Source organism: Xenopus laevis, chromosome 1S (genome assembly GCF_017654675.1).
Source record: "Xenopus laevis strain J_2021 chromosome 1S, Xenopus_laevis_v10.1, whole genome shotgun sequence".
NCBI lineage: Eukaryota > Metazoa > Chordata > Amphibia > Anura > Pipidae > Xenopus > Xenopus laevis.
The window spans coordinates 164,965,975-164,980,141 of NC_054372.1; the positions used below are offsets into that span (position 1 = coordinate 164,965,975).

The 14,167-nt window shown below is 40.4% G+C and overlaps 1 protein-coding gene across 2 annotated transcripts in view; it reads left to right on the forward strand.

The window, feature by feature from the left end:
* erap1.S (endoplasmic reticulum aminopeptidase 1 S homeolog) overlaps positions 1-11,408 on the forward strand; it is a 43,498-nt gene extending 32,090 nt beyond the window's left edge. For both annotated transcript variants that reach the window (XM_041580458.1, XM_041580457.1), the window contains exons 14-19: positions 4,002-4,158; positions 5,602-5,786; positions 7,467-7,628; positions 8,467-8,607; positions 8,686-8,767; positions 11,202-11,408. In XM_041580458.1, coding sequence (XP_041436392.1) covers positions 4,002-4,158; positions 5,602-5,786; positions 7,467-7,628; positions 8,467-8,607; positions 8,686-8,767; positions 11,202-11,345 — 871 coding nt within the window. In that variant the 3' untranslated portion in view covers positions 11,346-11,408. The remainder of the gene's footprint in view (positions 1-4,001; positions 4,159-5,601; positions 5,787-7,466; positions 7,629-8,466; positions 8,608-8,685; positions 8,768-11,201) is intronic.
* The last annotated feature ends 2,759 nt before the right edge of the window (positions 11,409-14,167 follow it).

The following is a 14,167-nucleotide window of genomic DNA, read 5'->3' on the forward strand; positions in this document are numbered from 1 at the left end:
GCGCCGGTGGGTGGAGGAAGTGTTACGTGGGGTGCCCATAGCAGTGGAGGATGAGGATGTTGTGGTAAAGTTAGAAACGGTAGAGGGATGGGGTGTGCTGTGTAAGCCAGTCAACTACCTCTTCAGGCATTTTGGGAGTTCAGGGTCATTGCCTTTTTAAAACTGGGCAATTTCCTAGGGCCACAGGATAGCATAGCAGCACGGCCCCTAGTGCCTCTGCGTGGCGGCCTGCCTTTGCCTGGCATTATTTTTAAAACAAAAACAACAACAACTCAGGTGGTGTTTCTGGAGACGGTATTATTATTGATATTTAGACAGAATGTGAACAAGCTCACAGAGCTAGAGGGCAGTGGTTTGAAAATGAAGAACACACGGGGCAAATAATGCCTACAAGGTCAACGTATACACTACAGCAGTGGTGGATACGGAATATATTATTGCTGCTTGAAAAACGTCACTCAGGTGGTGTTTCTGGAGACGGTATTATTATTGATATTTAGACAGAATGTGAACAAGCTCACACAGCTAAAGTGGCAGTGGTTTGAAAATGAAGAACACACTGGCAAATAATGCCTACAAGGTCAACGTATACACTACACAGCAGTGGTGGATACGGAATATATTATTGCTGCTTGAAAAACGTCACTCAGGTGGTGTTTCTGGAAGACGGTATTATTATTGATATTTAGACAGAATGTGAACAAGCTCACACAGCTAAGTGGCAGTGGTTTGAAATGAAGAACACACTGGGCAAAATAATGCCTACAAGGTCAACGTATACACTACAGCAGTGGGTGGATACGGAATATATTATTGCTGCTTGAAAAACGTCACTCAGGTGGTGTTTCTGGAGACGGTATTATTATTGATATTTAGACAGAATGTGAAAAAGCTCACACAGCTAAGTGGCAGTGGTTTGAAAATGAAGAACACACTGGGCAAATAATGCCTACAGGTCAACGTATACACTACAGCAGTGGTGGATACGGAATATATTATTGCTGCTTGAAAAAACGTCACTCAGGTGGTGTTTCTGGAGACGGTATTATTATTGATATTTAGACAGAATGTGAACAAGCTCACACAGCTAAGTGGCAGTGGTTTGAAAATGAAGAACACACTGGGCAAATAATGCCTACAAGGTCAACGTATACACTACAGCAGTGGTGGATACGGAATATATTATTGCTGCTTGAAAAACGTCACTCAGGTGGTGTTTCTGGAGACGGTATTATTATTGATATTTAGACAGAATGTGAACAAGCTCACACAGCTAAGTGGCAGTGGTTTGAAAATGAAGAACACACTGGGCAAATAATGCCTACAAGGTCAACGTATACACTACAGCAGTGGTGGATACGGAATATATTATTGCTGCTTGAAAAACGTCACTCAGGTGGTGTTTCTAGAGAGCGGTATTATTATTGATATTTAGACAGAATGTGAACAAGCTCACAGAGCTAGATGGCAGTGGTTTGAAAATGAAGAACACACTGGGCAAATAATGCCTCACAAGGTCAACGTATACACTACAGCAGTGGTGGATACGGAATATATTATTGCTGCTTGAAAAACGTCACTCAGGTGGTGTTTCTGGAGACGGTATTATTATTGATATTTAGACAGAATGTGAACAAGCTCACACAGCTAAGTGGCAGTGGTTTGAAAATGAAGAACACACTGGGCAAATAATGCCTACAAGGTCAACGTATACACTACAGCAGTGGTGGATACGGAATATATTATTGCTGCTTGAAAAACGTCACTCAGGTGGTGTTTCTGGAGACGGTATTATTATTGATATTTAGACAGAATGTGAACAAGCTCACACAGCTAAGTGGCAGTGGTTTGAAAATGAAGAACACACTGGGCAAATAATGCCTACAAAGGTCAACGTATACACTACAGCAGTGGTGGATACGGAATATATTATTGCTGCTTGAAAAACGTCACTCAGGTGGTGTTTCTGGAGACGGTATTATTATTGATATTTAGACAGAATGTGAACAAGCTCACACAGCTAGATGGCCACTGGGCAAATAATGCCTGCAAGTGCACTACTATTGGTGCACTACTATGAAGAACAGCAAACAGCACTGGACACCTTAAAGAACAGTAAGATAAGTAAAATAAAAAAAAATTATATGTATATTAAAAAAAAAAAATATTCTCGGGTTGGTGCTGCTGAACTACTAGGAGCAGCACAGTAGCACACCAGTCCCACTCCCCAACACTGCTAGACTAATAGCACTTGGCTGTTAAAGTAGCAAAGTAAAACAACAAAAAAGAAAATAAAAGCAGTCCTTACAAGGACTATTGGGTTATTACAGCAGTCAGCAGATGAGATCAGAAGAGATCAGTGCCCACAGCAGGCAGCTACATACAGAGCACTGCAGTAGAAGGTAGATTACTAGCCAGCAAAAGCTACCCTAAAATGTCCCTCAAATCCCTGCAGACTTCTGTGTCCCTCCAATACAGAGCAGTATCAAGTAGATTACTAGCCAGCAAACTTACTATCAACTGTCCCTCAAATCAGTGAAATCACTAGCAGCTCTCTCCCTACACTAGCTCTTCCAAGCACACACAGGCAGAATGAAAAAACGCTGCAGGGCTTCAGTTTATATATGGAAGGGGAGTGGTCCAGGGGGTGTGGGGGTGGTCCAGGAGGGAGAGCTTCCTGATTGGCTGCCATGTATCTGCTGGTCTGGGATGAGAGGTCAAAAAAAAGCGCCAGGTAAGGCGAACCCAAAATGGCGAACGTCGCGCGACGTTCGCGAACTTGCGGCGGACGCGAACAGCCGATGCTCGCGCGAACAAGTTCGCCGGCGAACAGTCCGCGACATCCCTAATCTTCTTCCACGCGATCTTCTTCCTGCTGTGAACGGCGTTTTGGCGCATGCGCAGTAGGATCATTTCGCCGGTACGGATCTACTGCGCGTGCGCCAAAAGTCACGCGCAGGAAGAAGATCGTGTGGAAGAAGATGTCGTCGGTGAACTCCCTGGACTGGACCTGCACAGAAGGGTAAGTAACAAGTTAGGGGCATTTGCCCAGCGGGACGGGTAGGCCAGGGGGAAGGAGGGAGGGTGGGCAACAAATGGGAGGGGGGGTGGGGGTTTGCGCCGACTAGGTTTCCTTCCCCTTTAAGAACTCAAATTCAACTATTTGCCACCTAAAACCTGACGAATGGCTGTTTCAGTCAATGGGAGACGTCCTGGGATTAATTTGGAGTTGTTTGCAGCCTTTTTTTGGAAGAAAAATCTTGAATCTAGTTTTTAAAACTTAAATCGAATTAGATTTGATTCTAGTTTTTAGGTCGATCCTATTCCCTTGAGTTTAGCAAATTTTTAATACATTTCAATTGGTCGAATTTTTATGGGAGTTTATGGGAGTTTTGAAAAACTCACATGAATTCTAAATTCGACCTTTGATAATTGTGCCTCTAGGGTTTTATGTAATATAAGTACAAAGTTTGCTACAGTTCTAGTCACCTAAAGAAACCAAACAGCCAGTAGGATTCACAGGTTACACATTTAAAAGCAAACGTCTTATTGGTTGGCAGACTTTGCGCCTATTAATATAAAGTACCTTTCCCTGTTGATCTGTAAATGTTGTTATGTGTTGTAACAATAGGTGCAGTAGATTGTACTATTCTGTTTAGAGTTTATATTGTATATTGCATCTTGTTAATAAAAGTATACATTATGAGGGTTATTTATCAAAATCCAAATTTTTCTGATGTTTTAAGTAAAAAAAACTACCAAACTATAATCCATGATTTGCCCTTATTTATCAATAAAAAAAACTAGAACAAAATGGATCGGGAAAAACTGGGACTTTTTCGGATTGTCGAACGTATGAAGTTTTTAGCATTTGGACTTTAATAAATTACCCCCTAAATGTACAGTATTTATATAGTTGACTGTTTCCAGTAACTGGAGGAACAGAACTGTTCATGGTAATACTAAAATGTGCAAATCTTATGTTTATGTATCATTACCAGTATTGGCCGATTGCCCATTGACAAAGCTCTCAGCCTTTCTTTGTACTTGAAAAATGAAGAGAAAATAATGCCAGTATTCCAAGGAATGACTGAGCTGATTCCAATATACAAACTAATGGAAAAGAGAGACATGCAGGAAGTTGAAACGCAAATGAAGGTAATTCCACATTTAACTTATTTCTATTTTATTAGGATTCTGTCAGTTCCTTTCTGTTGGGTATTTCAGTAAATGGTATTCATGGAGCTGTCAGCACATCGTAAGGTCTGGGAGTAAAATCTGACAATGGGGATATGTTAGGATGTGCGGATAACAGGATAACACAAAATATTGTGTATTTTATACAATAAAGCAGGTGGTCGTCTCCTACCTGCTCTGTTACAAAGTCCATATATATATATATATATATATACGTTTCACATATAGGAGGTGGAACATATAGAAGGAAATCGTTAGAGATAGCGTGCTGTCATCAGAATAACGTTTGTGGAGTATTTCCTGTTAAAGGAAAACTACAGCTTAACTAAAGAAGTAGCTAGAAATGTTGTACCTTAAGGGGCAGATTTATCAAGGGTCGCAATTTCGAGGTGATGGGAGTTTTTTTTAAATTCCCATCACCTCGAAATTTGCATAAAAAAAGACCAACCGAAATTTATTAAAAAAAAAAAATCTAATTTTTTAACTTCGGTTGTATTTGATCCTTCGATTCGAATTCGGATCGTATTCGATTGAATTCGAATAAAAGTATTTTCCAAAAATAACTTCGATTTTTCAAAGTCCACTAAATGACTAGGAGGTCCCCCATAGGCTAAAACAGCAATTTGGCAGGTTTTAGATGGCGAATAGTCGCCATTGAATTTTTAAAGAGACAGTACATGATATATTTCGATATTTGAATTTTCACATTTTTTTCAAATTCAATTCGAATTTGGACTACACAAGTTAAGCACATACTACTATTTACCTGTACTAAATGGCAACTGGAGAGCCATGAAATGCTGGTAATGCATTCTATTGGGGGAGTTCGGTCAGTTTCTGGCAGTGGTCTGTCACACTCTGTTGCAATTTCTACAAATAAAATTGACAGGCCAAATGGAAAACTGGGCTAAATGATGCTATTATATATATATATATATATATATATATATATATATATATATATTATATATATATATATATATGTAGTAGTAATTCACAGGCCGCACACACATAATTTAGTAGGTTATAAAATGATATGTTGGAGTCAAATGCCCAATTTCCCCAGATGTTTTATCATTTGTTCTGCCCCCACATCCAGTCTCTACATCTGATTCCCAAACACCATTCTAGTCCCTACCCCTTCTGCTGCAGGTTTCTATTCAGGTCCTCACTGGCAATCTCTTTATCTTTGCAAATGCCAGAGGGCTGCTGTAAGTTGCCACCGTCAATATTTACTGGGCTTGTGGGGGGCTGGTTGGGCCTCTGTGTTCTTGAAATGCCAGGGCCTGATTTTGCTTTTTTGCTTTGGAGTTTCTTTCTTTGCAGACTATGTACTCTATGTAGTGAATGAAGATGTTGATCATTTGGCTTCAGATTCTGTTGAATATATTGCTTTATTTTCAGACATATATCCTAAATCTTCTGCAAAAGTTGATTGATGCCCAGCGTTGGACAGATGAGGGCAGTGTTTCAGAGAGAATGCTGCGGAGCTCGCTCCTTTTATTTGCCTGCGTGCGCAAGTACCAGCCGTGCGTGCAGAAAGCACAGGAGCATTTTAAGAGATGGCAGGAGTCCAATGGAACAATAAGGTATCCGGAGTCGATAAATAAATGACATTATAAAATGATAAAATAGTCCTGTGCAATCAGGCATTTTAGGGCCACTGACTCCACAATGGCTCCCTACACAAGAGGAGAGCTATACAGCTAAATCTACAGTGATTGGTTGTCCAGTGAAACTGTGTCTGTGTTGACCAATGTTAAAGGGATTCTGTCATGATTTTTATGGTGTATTTTTTTTTATTTCTTAGTTACAATGTTTACACTGCAAATAATTCACTCTACAATATAAAATGTAATTCCTGAACCAGCAAGTGTATTTTTTTTAGTTGTAATATTGGTGTGTAGGCGCCATCTCAGGTCATTTTGCCTGGTCATGTGATTTCAGAAAGAACCAGCACTTTAGGATGGAACTGCTTTCTGGCAGGCTGTTGTTTCTCCTACTCAATGTAACTGAATGTGTCACAGTGGGACATGGATTTTACTATTGATTGTTGTTCATAGATCTACCAGGCAGCTGTTATCTTGTGTTAGGGAGCTGCTATCTGGTTACCTTCCCATTGTTCTTTTGTTTGGCTGCTGGGGGGAGGGGTGATATCACTCCAACTTGCAGTACAGCAGTAAAGAGTGACTGAAGTTTATCAGAGCACAAGTCACATGACCGGGGGCAGCTGGGAAATTGACAATATGTCTGGACCCATGTCAGATTTCAAAATTGAATATAAAAAAATCTGTTTTGAGAACTGGATTTCAGTGCAGAATTCTGCTGGAGCAGCACAATTAACTGATGCGTTAAAAAAAACCAGTATCCTTTTAAGTTGACCATACATTTAGAGAGCCACTCATTTGCCAAGGGTTCGGAGGGGCTTACTTGGACTAAGTTTAGAAACCACAACAGAGGTTTGACACCATGTTCTGCACAGGTTTCTCACATGAATCATTTTACACAGCTTGATAAATAGGCAATAAATAATTGTCACTGACTGGAATTTGACCGGGCTGTATTTGTGGCATGTTGCAGGGTTGATCTGTTGCTCTTTATTTCTGTATGTCTCTTCCCTAGCAGTGAAACAATGTTCTTTTTCTTAAATACACATGGAACATTATAGGAGTCATAAAAAATGACCCAGAACACAACTGGGGATGGGCGCATTTGACCCGTTTCGTTTTGCCAAAAATTCGAATAGTTGCCGACGCCCATTAAAGTCTATGGGCGGCAAAAATTTTTGCCGTGTGGCAAAATTTATTTGACGCGTTTTTTTTTTTTTGACGCACGCCACCATACAAGTCTATGGTCGTCATTTCCACGGCGAAACAAAGGAATATAATTGGCCCATCCCTAAACACAAGTACTAGCTCACAAAATCACTCCGCTTATCTGCGCTCTGCACCTCTCAATGGGTTAAGTATCTGGTGCAAAGTGCAAAACACTGTGGGCCCAATTCATTACTGCTGATGGATGGGCCAACATGGAAACCTTCCAACACCTGCTCCTCATTAATATTGCGCTACCTGATGTCACAAGCACTGCACTTATACGGCTACAGCAGGTCCTTCAGTTCTAGACACTGACATTGGCTCAGGTTGCAAAGTGACAGTTTGTGGCTGTTTTTTTTTTGCACCCTTTTCTGTCATTTGTAAATGAATCCTTATTTCTGTGTGTGACTTGTACCATAACACAGGCTGACATAATGTTTGTGTTTTCTCTAGCTTGCCGCGGGATGTTGCATCGGCTGTTTATGCCGTGGGGGCTCAGACTCCTGAAGGATGGGACTTCCTCTTTGACAAATACAAAACAACTCTGTCAGGAAGTGAAAAGCACCAGATCGAAATAGCCCTGAGCATCACTTCTCTTAAACACAAGTTACAATGGTAATGGTGCAAGTGCAGAGCTAGAATTACACACATATACAATATCATACTGATGGTTTTATTTATGTGAGTGTGAGATATATATATATATATATACTCTTGAGAAAGATCCCTGTGAGGGATCGAAACGTTGAGTTAAATAAAAAGTTTTTCTTTATTTCGCCTGAAAAACCTGTGAGTGCCGCCATTCTTCACACACACATATATATATATATATATATATATATATATATATATATATAGATATAACAAACAAGGGAAAGTTGTGCTCACCACTAATTTTTAAAACCATTAGGCGGGGGTGCAATGAGGCTGTGACCACAAAATACATATAGACAAATACAAGAGTCCTCTGCACTCAACCCATTATCAATATATATAGGACATTGATACATTGTGTGCCTTAATACACAGATATATATATATACGTAAAATAAAATATGTTTCAGAGAGCCAAGGCACTTTGGGGCTTATTCACTAATAGCTCTTCATCTTCATGGGTAGTAGTTTGGAAGGGAGTGGGGGGTTGAAAATGCACAACCGTTACTCAGGCAGAAGGGCTGTCAGCGTAAGGATATAATTTAGAGGATATTTATGGTTCTGGTGTATTATAAGGTTTATGTTACTCGTAGATAACTTGGCTTTGCCACCCACTATAGAATCTACAACTTCAACATAAAATCAGCCGAATCAAGAAAGATTTAAAAAGCACCACAAAAAAAAATATAAAGCAAAGACAAAATCATATTTCCTTATTTGCAAAGAGAGTTAAGCTTGGCTGCTTTGAATCAATTTCAAATAAATGTTACGTAATAATCTGTACTGTGTGTCATTTCAGGCTTATGGAAGAAGGAATGAAAGGGGATCATGTAAAAACTCAAGACCTCCCCCATATTGTCGTGTATGTGAGTAGGAACCCAGTTGGTTATATGTTATCATGGGAGTTCCTGAAGAAGAACTGGGGCAGCTTGGTGCAGACGTAAGGACTATTAGTTGCCTTTTTATTGGCTTCCTGCATATTTACTTACTGCTCTGACATCACTGACTCTGCTTGCAGGTTTGAGCTGGGATCAAATACACTTGCTGACATGGTTGTTGGAATCACAAAGCAGTATTCAACTAGAGAATGGCTGGAAGAGGTACCTTTCAATCTGAGACACAAGACTGGAATCAATATATATATATATATATATATATATATATATATATATATATATATATATTCATTTGAAATCTAATCATTTCACAAAAATATCCTTTGCAACATTCCTTTTCTGCGGCACATGGAGTGGAACCTTTATTTTGTACGCAGGTGGACGCAGAGGCGGACTTTTTCCATTTTCCACGCTCTGTGTAGCTTCACACATGTCTTAAAGGAGAACTAAACACCACCATTGTAATAAGTCCCCATTGATCCCCCTCCATTGGCCCCCCACCCTACCTCCCCCCTGTACAGTCTTACCCCTGAATTCTTTCCCCTCCAGAAATAGTGAGTACAAATGCAGAGTTAGAGCAGCGGAGCTCACAGGCGCCATCTTCTTCTCTTCGGTAATCTTGGTGTCTTCTTTATTGTCTTCGGCAATTTCTGTCTCTTCTGGCTGATGTGCAGTTGTCTCGAACCTGAAGATTGCTCCAACTGTAAAGATGGCGCCCAAGAGCTCCACTGCACTCTATTCGCTCATCGCTATTTCTAGAGGGGGAAAGAATTCAGGGATAAGACTGTACAGGGGCGAGGCAGGGAGGGTGGCCAGTGGAGGGGCAATAAGGACTTATCACAATGGGGGTTCAGTTCTCCTTTAAAGGAACAGTAACAGCAAAAAAAATAAAAGGCCATTTAAATAGTGGAAATATAATGTCTTGCTACACTGGTACAACTGGTCTGTTTACTTCAGAAACACTATTATAGTTCATACAACAAGCTGCTATGTAGCCATGGGGGGAGCCATTCAAGGCTCAGGTTACATAGCAGATAACAGACTCACTCTGTAGCATATCATTGTATTCTATTACAGAGCTTATCTGTTATCTGCCATGTAACCTGTGACTTTTCCTCTTTTTTTTCATCTTAAATGGCTGCCCCCACGGCCACACAGCAGCCTATTTGTATAAACTCCTAGTCTAGTACATAACTTTTACCAATGTGGGGCTACAGGACATTATGTTTTAATTACTTTAAAACACTTTTCCTTTTTGTATTACTGTTCCTTTAAGCAGTACAAAACACTGGCTCGAGTCATCTAAAAGGATATAAATGAGCTGGAGAGAGTGCAGAGACTAAGTGCAACTAAACTGGTTAGAGGGACGGAAGACTTAAATTATGAGGGTAGACTGTCAAGGTTGGGGTTGTTTTCTCTGGAAAAAAGGTGCTTGCGAGGGGACATGATTACACGTTACAAGTACATTAGAGGACATTATAGACAAATAGCAGGGGACCTTTTTACCCATAAAGTGGATCACCGTACCATAGGCCACCCCTTCAGACTAGAAGAAAAGAACTTTCATTTGAAGCAACGTAGGGGGTTCTTCACAGTCAGGACAGTGAGGTTGTGGAATGCACTGCCGGGTGATGTTGTGATGCTGATTCAGTTAATGACTTTAAGAATGGCTTGGATGATTTCTTGGACAGACATAATATCAAAGGCTATTGTGATACTAAACTCTATAGTTAGTATAGGTATTTGTATATAGAATTTATGTGAAAGTAGGGAGGGGTGTGTGTATGGATGCTGGGTTTTCATTTGGAGGGGTTGAACTTGATTGAATTTGGTCTTTTTTCAATCCAACTTAACTATGTAAGTTGTACAGCATTTACTTCTGTGGGATCAAGTTTGTTTCTGTAAAAAAAAGACACTTTTATATATATATATATATATATATATATATATATATATATATATATATATATATATGAAAGTTCAGATACTGTTTAAGCAGCTTTTCTACATTAGCCCAACTGAATGAGCTCATCAGAAAGAGGGTATATTTAAGCTGGTTTGCTGATCTGGCTGATCAACCTCTGGTACAAAGTTTATTTGCCAAACAAAAAAAATAATTTTATTACAAGATTTGGTTTGTAATCACAAGCAATTGGGCTTGTGGGGGTCGTGGGCAAGCTAGATTGTAAGCATCTTCACACTTGCCATTAATATCTGATCACCATGAGTGAGAGATATCTCACAACTCCGCTATAATGTGGCCAACAAAATAGTTTTCATATTTAGAGCAATATGGAATAAAATGAAAGCACTCATCATGGCTTGTTGCAATAACAGAGTTTTTATATGGAGAATGCCGAGCATCCATAAAAGGTATTTATTAGGGGATGATACATCTCAGCTATAACTGGCTTTCTCCAATTTCAGGTTGAAATGTGCAAAATAAATCCGCAGTTCTCTGCATCATTTATCACAAACTGTCTGCCATCATCAGAATAACCAATGAAATGAATATAAAAAACGAACTAGTGCTGGAACTAATTTACTTTCCGACAGCTAATATAAAGCAAGGAATTGGCAGGGAATGAGTGTATTTATCTTGTTTTTCTCTAACGGTAAACTTTGTCCTTGTTTTAAGGTTACCGGATTCTTCAGCTCATTAAAGGGAATGGGGTCGCAGCTCCGCAGCGTTCAACAAGCAAGGGAGACAATTGAAGAGAACATTAGATGGATGGATAAGAACTTTGATCTTGTTAAAAGCTGGTTAGAGCATAACAGCTAGACCTTTGTTCCATGTTTTATAATGACTGACACTGGCCTTACTATAAATGGTTTTTTTTTTCAATTTGTTATTTTTTAAAACTTCTGTTTCAAATGACTGAGAAGCACCAAAATGCATCCGAACCACCTCCCATTTGGTTGAAAAGGAAATGTCTGACAAACACTTCCTAGAACATCTTTTGCTTGAAAACATTTCCCACTCAAAGAATGGGAGTTTTTCTTCATCAGTTCTTCCCTAAATGAAATAGGTTCCATATTATAGAATTGTTATTCCTTCCAGCTGTAGCCATGCATGTAATATAGGCCTGAGTTGGTCACCCAACTGGGAGGCCAGACACATTGATACAGGAATGGGATCCGTTATCCGGTACCCTGTTATCCGAATTACGGAAAGGACATCTCCCATAGACTTCATTTTATCCCAATATTTAAAAGCAATTTGCTTTTTGTCTGTAATAATAAAACAGTACCTTGTACTTGATCCAAACGAATCTAAATGTAATCCTTATTAATAACAGAACCAGTTCACTGAGCTTATTTAATGGTTTCATGTAGACTTAAGATATGAAGATACAAATTACGGAAAGATCCGTTTTTTGCTCCCGAGCATTCTGGATAACAGGTCCCATACCTGTATCATAATTGGTGCAAATGTGTATGTATGATCAGGAGAGGACAACTTCCAAAGACTTCGCCTATCTGGATATTACAGAAAGCTCAATCGATATCTTGTCAATCCCTTATACAGTTGGCTCCGCATCAGACTGAGGGGTACAGGGCTCACCTGGGCTTCTGCTTTAGGGCCCTCCATTCCCTCCCGTGTACCTTGTTATTCCATTTGTGGTGAAATCGGGGCCTGGGAGCAGCTCTCAGATTCTCTGACAGGGAGCAGCTCTGTGATTGGTGGGGCCTATTGGGTTTTTTTCCTGGTGTCCCACCAGCCCAGTCTGACCCTGAGTTGGCTATCTGGGCATCATCCACTAGCCAAAAAGCTTCTGGCTCAGTCTGGAGTGGTCAGGGCAGCAGTAATTACACATCAGTTTAAAGCAAACATTTCAATACAGTGTTTCGTCAAATGAGCATATTGTGTGAGGGATGTGTTTGGATTCTTTACTTCCCACTTGCCCATAAAGACACAAACCTGCAGATTATTATCACTAGCCAAGCACATTTAAGCATTTAAGTTGATGCAGTTGCATTAGGGCTCTTACAGACGAGCGTTTTTACCTGCGCTCCCCTGCGTTCCGTTTTTCTGCGTTCAGCCGCAGGGGAGCGCAGGAATAGACGCATTACTTTTTTTCCAATGGGGCTGTACTCACACAGGCGCATGTAGGCGCCGAACGTAGGAAAAATGCAGCATGTTGCGTCTCAACCTGCGTTCGGCGCCTGTATGAGTACAGCCCCATTGGAAAAAATGTAATGCATCTATTCCTGCGCTCCCCTACGGCTGAATGCAGAAAAACGGAACGCAGGGGAGCGCAGGTAAAAACGCTTGTCAGTAAGAGCCCTTAAGAGTTTGATTTTGCCTGATTGGTGGCCACACATGGCAGCGTTAGCCTCTGTGTCTTAAACATCTAGGAAGTGCTGAATGGAAAGTGAAAGTTATTGCCTAAGGCATAGAGGAGGGGCAAACAATATTTGATTGACAGCTGAGATTTTTAAATGAGCTTACAACAGCTATGAACGCTTTAATAAAAAAAGAATTTGAATTTCATGTTTAATTTGAAAAAGGACTTTTATTATACAGCTTATGTCTGGGTGACAGGTCCCCTTTAAATTAAAGGTCCCATCTAAAAGTTCCTTTAACCACAAGTACAATTGTAGGGGTCTGGTAATTGGCCTCTACTATTAGCGGATTTTTTCCTATTCAGCCAATGAAGGTATAGCAACAACAAATAAATCCCCACCCTGAATGTAGAAAGGTTTCAGCATAGCCCTGCACATGTGGCTGAATGTTGGAGGAAATGGCTGTAGAGAAATAGTGACATATGTAAGTACTAAGTCTAAAGTATTGGAGGGGCTGGGAAAATTGCTGTAAATGCCGGATGTCTCTGTACTTTACTGAAACATGTGAATTTGGTATTGCCCATTAAATAAATGTCTTATGGCCTATCGTGTAATCTAAGATCTGCAGTAGAAAAGATATCCAGAGATATTACAGGGGATGACTGATCTGCGTATGGTTACTCATTGCTGATTGACAGGAAGTGCTGAATGGAAAGTGGGCATGACCCAGCTGTCTTAGTGCATATCGGTACTAATGACAAAATAAATGGTAGATGGAAGACCTTAAAGAATGATTTCAGGGATCTAGGCTCTAAGATCAAGGAAAGGTCTTCCAATGTAATCTTTTCTGAAATTTTGCCTGTGCCACGTGCAAGTTTAGGAAAACAGCGGGAGTTTAGGGAGCTTAATGCGTGGCTCAAGTCTTGGTGCAGGAAGAAAGGGTTTGGGTTCCTAGAGCACTGGGCTGACTTTTCGTTGGGGTACAACCTATACAGCCGTGACGGTTTGCACCTCAATGGAAGGGGGTCCGCGGTGCTAGGGGAAAGAATGGCTAAGAGGTTGGAGGAGTGTTTAAACTAAGCAAGGGGGGGGGGTGGGTGAGATAAAGGATTATGGGGAAGCTAGTGTAGACGGGGCAGTGGGGTTAGTAAGGGGTCATGGGGGAGGAGTGAGGGGGGCATACAGTTTACCAGCTAAGGAGGTCCCTCTGTTACAAGGAAAACAGAATAATACTAACTTAACGTATAATTCTTCACTAAGTAATGCACATTTCAAAAGTAAAAGTAGTAACCTCCGCTGTATGCTGGCAAATGCACG